The following is a 12095-nucleotide window of genomic DNA, read 5'->3' on the forward strand; positions in this document are numbered from 1 at the left end:
TACTAAACAACGTGCTTTTACTATGAATTTATACCCAGGAACTGAGTAGCATTCAGCCCACTGTAAAGCTGTTGTTATCCCGGGATTTGTAGGGTGGTAATAGATAAGTGATGTCTTCAAAAATACAGGGCATAGGAGATCTGGGGAGAGACACACAAAGAGCTGGGAGAGCATGGATGCTGCCTTCAGTTGCAATTGCAATTTAGGGTAGAAATAAAGTAGAATCTGTTGAAATTTGACCAAGACACAGAGATTTTATTTACAATGTTTAGGAATGAATCCAGGATCCACTGAATTCAGCTGTCTTTAATGTGCTTAGACTTTGAAACTTGAAAATTTAACTTGGAGGGGTGCAATTTCAGGCAGGGCAGGGTTTGTGTTACAGTGCATGGCTTCCTAGAGAGTCTTGAGAGGAGTGCTGGCCCAGTGCCTGTGGGAATGTAAGGAACATCCTAAAAATGTCATTCTTATCAGGTTTTAGCTGGGAGAAGGCTGCCCTGCGGGGTGTGAGGGGAGAGGCACACCTTGGCTGCTGCAGCTTGCAGCTGGCTCTTCCCCCTTTGTATGGGAAGGTGTGAGCAGGGTTTAAGCTGCATTAAAATGGATGTTAGCCTCATTTCCCCATAGCATAGCCTTGGTTTCAGCTGACATGGACTTACATATGCTGACTCAAATCTGCCTGGCAGGTTCCTTTTCACACCCTGCTGGTAGCAGCTTGCCTATTATCTTCTTCCAAAAGGTCTCTGCGTGGGGAAATAAAGGGAAAAATGCAATAGGGGGTGGTAAAAGTGAATCCAGGAGAGGGAGGAATGCTTGGAGCATCTATTCTAAAGTCATTAAGATGGGCACTGACTGCACAGTCACGTACCAAGGTCCCTCACAATTTGAACAGGTTTTTTCCTGGTATTATGCTGACAGTAAATGAGTGCTGCAGCAGCTGTGATATTGATTAATCCTTTGGCATTTTTCTGCAAAGCTTTAAACTTTGCTCTCTCACAGACGGAGCAGATGTGAGGGAAACTGGCCTGTGCTTGAATCCTGCAAGGAGCAAATGATGCTGAAATGTTAAAATTATGCAAAACAAAAATGAAGAGGTGCCCTGGAGCTCTTCCTTGAGGCTGGTCCTGTAGAATCCAAGGGAATGAACTGAATGATACGAGTTATGCTGAAAAGGCAAGGAGCAGATTCTCAAAGGCTCTTACCTTCCACTGAGAAGCTTCTATTCCTTCTGCACAAGTTCCCATCCCATGTGAGCCTGGGAGCTTGCACAGAGGCTCCCAAGCTATCAGAATGTACAAGTGAATTTCTGGAGAGAAAAGCATTGGGCAATGTGGCTTGTAACCAGGAGGATTACACTTACCTGTGAAGTCTGAGGTCACAGCACCAGATATATCAGAGGGAAAGTATATTCCTCTGTGGTCCCCCACTACTCTCTCCCCCAGCCTCTCCCCCAGATTTGCAGGGCATGACTGAGGAGTGCTCTCTCCAGAAAGTCATTGAGTCCTGGAGCCTCTGACTCTCCTTGAGCACTAAAGATCCAGGTGAGGGTCTCTCTTGCTCAGTGCATAAGCAGAATGTCATGCTTATGTCCCTCTTACCACTGGGAAGGTGATGGCATGTAGGAATTGCCATGCTCTGGAATCAGGGACAGCAGATGGAGGAAACAAAGCTGACTCTAGACAAGATGGACTGTTTAGGTGGATGGGGATCTACATAAAAAACTTGTCAGTTCTTTCCATGGAGACTGAATAATGAATTTTGTTGAGAGACAAAAGAAGTTGACTGTAATTTTAGATTGAGCTGTTGAATTAACAAGGGTGCATTTGATTCCATCCCTGACTTTGAATAATCGTAAAAAGTTGCAGAGAGGTCAGCTCACAAAGTCTGATTAATTCCTGGTGGCATGTTTTATTTCAAATGCAAAACATTTTGGGATTAAAATAAGTGTTACTGGTTATACAATGCACTGAGCTAGTGATTTCCCATTTTGCATTTTAAACCTACTTTATCCTATAATACTGCAAATGTAACTGATAAATTCTCAGCTCTCCTTTGGGAGTTTTCAGATGCCCTGAGTATTGTTACAAAATCTAACATCTACTTTTTTTTTCTCCTCTTTTCCCTTTCTCCCTCCCTCCCTTTCCCCTCTCTAGGTGATTCTCATTCTGACAAAACTCTATGACTTCAACCTGGGGAGTGTTACAGAGAGCTCTCTGTGGAGGTAGGTGGATTTGGGAATCACAGCAGCTGCCATGCAGGGCTGCCCTGTGGCTCTTGTCAGACTGGGGGCTGGCCTGGGGTGTGGGCATGGGGCAGTATCTGAGCTCATCAGAGGAGCTGGGAAAGAGTCTGAGACAAATGGAGCTGCTCTCTGGAAAGGGGATACATGGTTGGGACACATTCCTTCAATGAAGTGGGGTCTGCAAAAAAGAGAGTTTCATCATGTAATGGCTCTTCTCTGGCATGCAGAGGAGCTTGGTTTCCTTCTCACCTTTGAGTGTCCTTAGACAGTCCCTTCCTTCCTCTCTGTGCTGGCAACTAGAACAGGCTCTATAGATGGGTACACACTTGCTAGAACTGTGCCTGAAAGGAATAAAACACAGTGTATGATATAATCTTAGTTGATCTCAGCCTTGTTCCTCCCCCCTGTGAGCTAAGATATCATCTTGATAGTGGCTGTGTGTTGGGCTGTAAGGAGAGAGCTGCTGAGGGACTAGAGATGCCACAGTGAGTCTGGTGTCTTCTCCACTGTGGATGTACTGGGATGGTGTCACACAGCTGCCCTGTTCCTGGTCTGGCATGGGAGAGGGACTGTCCTGCCCTGGGGAAACGTGCTGCTGGACACAGCTGTGTGTTTGGAAGTGTGTGTCTGCATTGAAAATAAAAAAATAACTTGAAATCCCATCACCCCCAAATTCACCCCTATAAACAGGTCAGTTCCTTGACCTTTGTAATCATCAAAAAGTTTCATGCTGCCTGTGGAGAGGTGTGCTTTTAACAGAATTGCTATCAGGTGTCTTTTACCCAAGGTGCATTAAAAAAAAAAAGGCAGCCAGGGGCTGGTGGGACCACGTGCCTTGTTTCAGATTTGCCTGGTGTATTAAGCTGTTGTGAAACCTGCTCCAAGTGTAGTTGGTCAAACAGTCAGTGCATTGTAGCTGTTTTTGGGGTGTGAGTCCTTCCTGGCAGGTGGTCACTTGTACTTCTTCACAGGTGGTTTAAAACCCCCTGTTTGGAGCAGGCTTTGGTCATTTGCTGCAGGTTTATTCCTCTAAATGTATTTAAGGGTTAATTATTCAGTAGAGCTCTTGAAACTTCTCAATTTGAACAGTACTTAAGAAGCCTAATTGCACTGCACCATGGTAATCTGCAAAAGTATAAATAACCATGCAGCTAATAAGAGAGAACAGTCATTTCCACTTACCCTGGTACTTTTCAAGGTATTAGTGCCTTAAAAACTTTTGCCTCTTTAGGTAGCAAGTACAAATGGCACTGTGATTGTACTTTAAATGTAATTGCCAAACAATCTGCTCTGCATAAATAATGTAACAAACAGGCAGACCTTGTCTTAATCCTGAGCCTGCAGCATCACCTGAGCTCTGCAGAAAGGTAATTGCAGCACCCCTTTTACAGGTTTCCCAAAGTGATAGAAATGCAATTAATCATCAATACAATTGAAAGCATCCAGCACTTGGTCAGCTGGGAAAACAAGCTGCTTTGTGGGAGTGTTTCAGTGTGTCCTGGAACACTTCTGCATCTGGTCCCCAGTGAAATAGGGGCCACTGGGGGGCCTGGACATTCAGAGAGGTTGAGAAGTTAGGATTCCTCAGGTTCTTTTCCTAGTTCTGTGAGGAAAGCTCAGGATAAGAGCTAGTAGGTAGATCTCCTGGGCTCTAAACCTTCACTTTTAAAATTCAGGAATAAGCCATGTTTATGGCTTATTATGGGGAGTGTGGAATCTTGGAGAGCATCTATAAGTTTTTCTGCAAAGGACATTGCAGAAATGCAAATAGATACTAAGTGTAAGAAATAAGCCAGAGAAATACTCCTTTTCTTGGGATTTCCTGTTCTGTTTGCACATTCAGAGCCCTGAATATTTCCATTATTTAAATTGGTGTTTTTAAATATTTTCTTTTTGATTTTGAAACCCTGAAAATTTTAAAAGGAGGATTTGTGTTTGCACAATGACTGTAAGCCTCCTGGTAAGAGGTTTGCTTTCCTTAGTTACTTTTTGTAGACTCTTTGAGCCCCCAGATGGGTCACAAACTGAATGAAACTTCAGCTAAGTATCAAAAGATGATCTGTACATTTCCAAGGGCTTTGGGGCTTTTTTCCCTGTATTCTGGAGATACTACCACTCCTTTCTGCTAGCCAGGAGTCCTGCCCATCTGAGCAGTGGTGCTGTATGATATCTATGCTGACCACTTGGCAAATCCAGTTGCTTCCACCAGAGAGGAGTGTGGCTTTTGTGGCAGAGAGCAATGAATCACACAGCAGAGGATGCTGAGATAGAGCAGAGTGCAATGCAATCTCCAAATACCATCTTGCCTCCACCTGCTCCATGCATCAAAATCTCCTGCTCAGTTCCCCCTGGGTTTACAGCATGAGAGGCTTCTTTTAATGGAAAACTGAATTGCCATATAAAAAGAATTTCTAATCCCTGCATCTAAATACGAAAACAAGTAAATCAATAAGAAAACATCCTGAATGTAATTAAAAAAGGCAGTGAGAGCAGCAGAGGAAGAGGGGAGAATTAGAAGTTACATTGGAAACTGCTCCTATATCAGGCTGATATGAGCTTAGACAGGGGAAATGCTAGTCATCATTTGAATGCAGGAGCACAGACATTGCTCTAATATCCATATCCATGCTCCTGGATCTCAAACAATCACAGGAAAGGTCCCTGTTGCTACTGAAGCAGCCAGCCTTGAAGCAGCCAACTTCAAGGAAAAAACACACACCCACACACCCTCTTCCTTGCAAATGCCACATCTCTTCTTCGTCACAGGAGATACCTGTCAGTTGTGGTTTAGAGTTTTGTTTTTCCCACTGAGTTGGTAATTTTCCTACTATGAAAGGAAGCTACTTTATTGCTCCTTTACTATACTTGTGATGGTATGAGTCATTTATGAATTTCTAGAGAGACATCTTTTTCATAGGTCAACAAATATAACTGTAGAAATTATTTACGCTTTTAGACATGCAAACCCTTCATCAGTTCTCATTGCCTAGAGAATTAATAGTTAAGAATCATGCCTGCTTTAAATAAAAATGGATTAAGACATGGCCGTATGCTTTCTGTAGGATTTTTTTCACCCCTCTAATACCTCTTCTCCATCTACAAAAGGAAAACAATTTTCCCTTTAAATCTGTAAACTTACATGGGTTTGATTTGAAGTGCTGTTGGAGCAGTTCTAGTTCCCAAACTCTCTGTAGGCCAGGGTCCCTGCATCAAATGTCATTGTCCATGAGGGACTATAAGCATAGAGGAATGATTTGTCATGAAAATGAACTCTCTCTCTAAAGAGTAGGTGCCAGGCTCTTCACATGAATTGTTTAAGTTGTACATTTTGAGATAAAGTTGTGGGAGCATGACATTCTGGATAAGTATTTAAAGTTGATATTGTAATATTTAAAATGTTTTCAATTGTTTTAACCAGCGTGTATTGAGCAGTTTCTTTCTGCTAAGATAACTGGAATAAAAGGTTTTCCATTTTAGTACTCAGGAATTAATTTATTTTATTTATTTGGATTGCAGTAGCTAAAAAGACAGCTTCCCTCTCAAGGGATCTCTCAGTCTCAGGTGCAGACAGAGACAACAGGGTGATCCAGAACAGGAGAGGCACAAGTGAGCAGGGTGCTATTTATGGTCAATGCCACAGCCATGGCTGCAGCACATCAGCTAATTGGGCAGTGGGGAGCAGTTTAGATTTTCTTCCAAAGTGCAAGCACTTGCATGTGTCAGCTCTGAGTCCCTGCTACCATTTTACCCACCTCAGATGAGTTCCCTGGAGTTCCCCTTCTCTGGCTGTTGTCCCAGCTAAAAATTATCTGATTGTTCATAATGCTGGCCCATGCATTAACCCAAAATTGTGACTAGCTCTTTCTGTTTAAGAGGCTAAAATGCTGATGAAGGGATTTTTATAGATATATTCCTTCTTGTTTTCTTGTTTATTAACCAAGAAATTGTGTCTCCATGGCAGCAGTCAGAAAATGCCAAGCATTTTTTTACTCTTGTGGCTGCTGTGCCTAAAGAGGTTAGTCTGTTGTTTTAGTCTCTTTGTTGAGTTAGGAAAAAAACTCCTTTCAGCTTTTTAATAGAGGCAGCTGCAAAATGCAGCAGCTGCAACCCCAGTTTGGAACACAGAGGAGTAAAACCCCTCAGCTTGGTTGCAGGCTGCCTTATGTCATGCATTGCTGTTTCATGCAGTTCTGTTTGAATTACCAGAGGGCTTTATGTTGTTTCCTCCCATGGAATTGCCTCTTAAGCCTCCCACAGTCCCCAGGGACCCTCAGCATGTGCTGTGTATCTCTAGCATTGCAAAAATTTCCCAGCTCACGCTGATTTCTGTGTGTGGCACATGGAGCTGGCTTCAGATAGGGCTGCCCTAGGTGGGAAAGGGTGGATGTGGTGAGAAGTGCCCTTTGGGAGCTGGGGCTTAGTCTGATTGCTCCAAATGCAGCAGCTTCTAAGACTGGTGGATAAAGAAGTCAGGGATCAGGAGATTCAAAAAGAATGATTTAAATTTCTGTATCATCCTTTGTGAAACAAGCTAAACCTGCAATAGGTCATGGAACAGCCAGAGCTTTCTTAGGAGTGTTTCTATCTCAGTGTCAATGTATTATTTAGACTGTGTTGTGAATGGCAAATTCTGGTTTGTGCCACAACCTTTTGTTCAGTACTGGTTTGGCTCCACTGGGGCATTGTAGTTTTCTGGAGTTTGCTGTATTGAAATGCAGTCTCCATGACCAGCAGCTGACATCTCCTCTCAGTATTGTCAAATTTGATTACATTTATAATTTTCCACTTTTATGCTGATGACATGCATCTTCGATATGTGCTATTTTCTGGGTGATTGTATTCAGGCGTAAAATTAATGGAACTGATTTTCAAAGTAGTAATACTTCCCATTATTGCATCTTCTTTGGCACTTTTTAATAATGCTGCAAAGTGCAGAAATCCTGTGCTGATGAGGAGAAGGGTTTCTTGTATCTGCAGTCAGCCATCAGGGCATGGGGGGAAGGAGCCAGCTGTGTGTGCAAGCACCCTGATCTCTCTTGGATTTGAAAAGCAGGGTGACCAAAAGTTTGGCATCTGTATTGTTGCTATTTGTTAGATTGCATAAACAGCTTAGCTTGGTGATGGCGAGTTTTTGGAGGCTTTGGGAGCCAGTTATGAAAATCTCTGTGGTTGAGAGCTGTTAGTGCAGCCTGTGTTTGCTGAAGAACCAAGGGAATGGGGAGCTGCAGCAGATGACCACAGTGTTGTGAGAGTTGTTCCTCAAGGCTCCCAGCACCCTGAGTTGCAATCAGTGCACACCTTCAGCAACACCCCAGAATGATGCAGTTCTTAACCTCCATACTCTTGATGAGCAGTCATTTCCCCACAGTGGGTGGTCCAGTTCACCCTGGTCCAGTTCACCCTGGTCCAGTTCAGCCTGGCTGGCAGTCATAGATGTCATAGATGTCATCTTGGCATAGGAACTACACTGGAATTCTTTGGGACATGAACACTAGCTGCATGTTGCCTCATTCCTGAGCTACCTACTCCCAAATGAAGATGGTGGCCCTTTGTTAAATAATATGAGCTAAACAAATATTTAATTGTGGATGCCAGGAAATATACTGAAGGGTTTGTTCAGATTTGCTTGGACTGTGTGTAGCTGAATGGGATTATGCACGGTAATTAAAAATAAATAAATAAGTAAATAAATTCAAGGAGTTGAACAGAATGAACCATAGGTTTAACCCTCCTTGAATGTGCCAGAGTCCCAGGTAGCATCCAGAGCATACATTCTTTGCAATTCAAACTAGAAGGAGATGCTGTCATTACAACAAAGGGATAGTGTGAGTTAAAACTATTATAAATGTCTGTTTTGGGAACCAGTAATAAAAATTAATAGGCTTATCTTACATTCAGGGCTATGCTTTAGGATTAGGCAAAATCAGTAATGGCAATAAAGATAAGACTTCATTTTTTAATACTTTAAGTGTAAGACTAAATTGTGTAGGGAAGTTTCATTTGTCTCCTTCCCAATGTTTCCCTAGCCCTGTTATATCCCACAGGATTTTCCAAAAAGGGAATAGCAATATTCAAACCTTTGCTTTCTGGTGGTTCCTTGCTTTAATTATGTTAATGTTGCCTCAGGGATGGCAGAGAGCAAGGGGGATGCTGCAAAATCATGTGGAAAGTATTAGCCCAGCAAATGAGTCTAAAAGCCTTTGTACATGACTTGGGGTGGTGTGTGGATTGAAGTCCCACCTTTGCTTATTAAGATGTCTTAGTCCTCTTGTTTCATGAAGCTCATTTATCTTTTGTGAGCCAGCCTGCTGAATGGTCCATTTGTTGTGTCTCTTAATTGCTTCATTAGTGACCTTTCTGTGGGGGTGGGGATGTCATCAGATAGGGGGGGCCTTTTGGATTTATTAATTTTTTGTTTGCCAAGAAAGCTCTGAGACTAATTGCCAAGACTTCCCAGAAGATATTAGTTTACAAATTTTAATGACACTTATGATTTATTAATGTGCTTCCCCCTGCATCTTCTCATCCCTATTCCTTGGTGAAATTCCTACTGAATTGGAACAAATGAATAAAAACAGAACTGCAGATTGTAATGGTGTTTTAGATAGTCTGCTCTTTTAAAAATAAATGCCCATGCTTTATTTATATCTGTGAATCTCTGAAGACAGAGGTGAATCTTGGCTTTCTGCCCCAGAAGCTCGTTTTGGTGTTGCATGGTGGGAGCACAGGTGTTCCCATTTTCATGTGCAGGTAACTCCTGTCCAACCTGAGCTGCACATCCCCACTCTGTGCCCCACTCACACAGCTTTTGCAGCTTGAAACTGGGGCTGCTTTGCTGAAGTTGATGTTCAAACGTGGCTGTGAGAGGACTGGGCTGGTCACTGACAGTGGATGCTGCAGATACCTTTGGTGAGGAATGTGCTCCTTGAATATACCTAGAGAGGTGATGTGCTTGTACATGTGTGTTGATCTCATAGATAAATCCACTGGGCTTACTGGGATGCTCCTTTTTAATTAGTAGACTTGGGAAGTTTTGGATACATCTTGTTTTCTGTCTGGATACAGGGAAGCAAAGAGAAAAGACAATTTATCAAATACCTAACTTTTTGAAGAAATGTTCTTGGGATGAAAGTAGAATTCCAAACAAAATGTAGGAGGAAAAATCATGCTGGGTTTTGTTTTAATTTTCCACAATTCAGGTAAGAGCCTCAGCCATCCCTCTTGAATTATTTATATTCTGCAAAAGAGCTGCAACAGGAGAAACTGAGAATCTCTCCAGGGAGAGACTCACTCTAATCTTATGTGTGGAAGATCCAAGTTCAAGCCCTTGCTCTGAATAAGTATAAAGGGAAGTGCTTTTTTATTCCTCAAGTAATTACATTGTATAACTCATTGCTACAGGATGTTGTGAGGCAGAAATAATAAAATCATAAATGGATTTCAAAGGGGGCTCAGTGAATTAATGGAGGATATTTCTGCTGGTGGCTGAATAACGTGATAGTGTGGCAGTAGCCTATGGCTTACATTAATTATTTTACAGCACTGAAGGAACAGACATGTCTACAGAAATATTTTTTTTTTTTTTTTAATCAATTTGTCAGCAATGAGCTACTCATGCTTGAAGTATTCTAATGGAATAGCTGGGATTGTGCTGGAGATGTGATATTCCACAGTATTTTAGTGGGTTTGGGATTTGGAGATCTCTGAGTCCAGAGAACTGGATGACAGACCCTGGGAAGAAATCTTTTATCTCTTTCATATGCTTTCCCAAGAATATTCTGTGGCAGATTAATATTTGTAATTTGGTGTGTCTACTGTGGCCATCTTATTCAAACATGGGATTTGAGTCTTCTGCATCACAGGTGGGCTCTCCATCAATTGATGTCTCTTGGATGCTGCCACATATTGTAAGTAAAGGTCTTTCATTGGCCTGCAAGTGCTCTTTGAAATTGTAGTTAAAAAAAAAAAAACACAAAAAAACAACCCAAAAATCCAACCCCAAACCAAAACAATCCAACCAGAAATATCTTTGGCATAATTTAATTTTTAAGCTAGTCCTTTTAGGCACTCAGTTGGGTCAATGGAAACTTAGACCTTTTCAGATCTCTAGTCATTTCATTCCAGAAAACTAGATAATAAAATGAGAAATTTAGGGAATTTAATGCCAAGAGGTATTTTGGTGTAGATTTATAAGCATTAGGGTCTCAATGTGAACTAATGAAATTCGTTGTGGAAAAAAATGAAGTGTTCTAGGAAGCTGAAAGAATATGCTTGTCCCTGTGTTCTCAACTAATATATGCTATATTTATTATAGTTTTTCTGTCCTTACTGGTGAAATTCTTTGATTATGGCTCCTGAAGAAAGGAGACATCCTATCTCATCAGCAAAGGATTTCAAGCTCTGGTCATGTCCCAGGCATTTAGTTCTGGGGCTCTGGTGGAGCAGGTCAGAGGAAGCTGTGCCAAGAGCAAACGTGGTTTTGAAGCCTCACTGTCCCTATGAAGTCATCTTGTCAGGGCTGGCAGGTAAAGTGTGTTTGTAGTGCTTGGCCTCCTTGTTCAGAAGCAGCAGGGCAGCACTCAGGAGGCAGTCTGCAGCCAAGAACCTGCTGCTGCAGATCCTCTGGGTGCTGTGACTGTTGCTGCATCAGCAGCTCACACCTGTTAACAGGAATTGGCCACTCCATCGCTTCTCCTATCATTTCCAGCAGCAATTCCATTGCTCTTTAAAAGCTGCTCCCTTTGTTGAGTTATCTGATCTTACATTCTAATGAGATTTGGATGTCGGCTGCAAAACTTTCTGCAGGAAGCCATACTTAAAGATGAATTTGTTTTGACCTTACTAATGTCTTTTTCTGATCACTCTTTGCTGTGCAGAGGAGTTTTGTTGGCACAGATTAGTAGTGAATGCATTCAATGGAAATCTGTGCCAGTAGTAATGAAAACCACACATTACATTTGCTTATAAATATGCAAATAGATAAGTGAAAAATAAAACTTTCTTAATAAATTACATAAGAGCTTCCATACTAAGTCTCATCTACTAGGATTGGGAAAGGAGATGCCCAGAAAAGAGTATGTTAAAAATCTTAGAGTGTTATGTGGTGTGGACAGGGTAGAACATCTCTCATATAAGGGAAGGCTGGAGTGGGACTGGTGGATTGCATCAATGTGTGCAAATTCCTCAAAGCAGGGGGAAAAGAAGATGGATCCATGCTCTTTTAACTGTCTGCCCAGTGACAGGATAAAAGACAATGCATGGGAACAAACTGAAACTAAGGAAGTTCCCTCTGAATGTGATGGAAAACATTTTTTACTGTGTAAGTGACTAAACACTGGCTGAGGTTGTCCAAGGAGTCTGTGGTGTGTCCATCCTTGGACACACTCAAAAGCAATCTGGACTGATCCTGGGCAAATAACTTCCAGGTGGCCCTGCTTGAGCAGGAGGCTGGATGAGATCAGCTCCAAAGATTGCTTCCAACCTCAGCAATTCTTTGGTTCCAAGAAGAATAAAGAAGCATTGACCTAAGGTTCAGAGCCAGCAGAAGAATTTGGTCCTTAGGACAATATGTAATTAATCTGTTCATCCTTGCTGGAGCCTCTTTTTGCCCATGTTTTTGATGGGTTCCTAGAACCAGACACAAAATCTTTCAAGGATTGTAGTACATTGCAGAGACTTCATCTGTGGCTCAGACAGTTCCCTGGCTCTGGTCAGTCTGACAGAGATGGACACTGCCACAAACTCTGCAGGCAGTCAGGCCTGCCTAAGGAGCACCAGGTTCTGGCACAGGGCAGTTTCTGTGTTGGTGCCACCTCCTGTTGCTGCAGTGCTGCAGGGCAGTGCCACACTGAGG

General features: G+C 42.3%; 1 protein-coding gene across 1 annotated transcript in view; it reads left to right on the forward strand.

Annotated features, from left to right (window-relative positions):
• SORCS3 (sortilin related VPS10 domain containing receptor 3) overlaps nt 1–12095 on the forward strand; it is a 260476-nt gene that overhangs the window by 83039 nt on the left and 165342 nt on the right. Inside the window, exon 2 of the mRNA XM_056494921.1 lies at nt 2154–2221. Within this exon, the coding sequence (XP_056350896.1) occupies nt 2154–2221 (68 nt within the window). The remainder of the gene's footprint in view (nt 1–2153; nt 2222–12095) is intronic.

The sequence above is a fragment of the Oenanthe melanoleuca genome, chromosome 6 (assembly GCF_029582105.1).
Source record: "Oenanthe melanoleuca isolate GR-GAL-2019-014 chromosome 6, OMel1.0, whole genome shotgun sequence".
In the NCBI taxonomy this organism is placed as follows: domain Eukaryota; kingdom Metazoa; phylum Chordata; class Aves; order Passeriformes; family Muscicapidae; genus Oenanthe; species Oenanthe melanoleuca.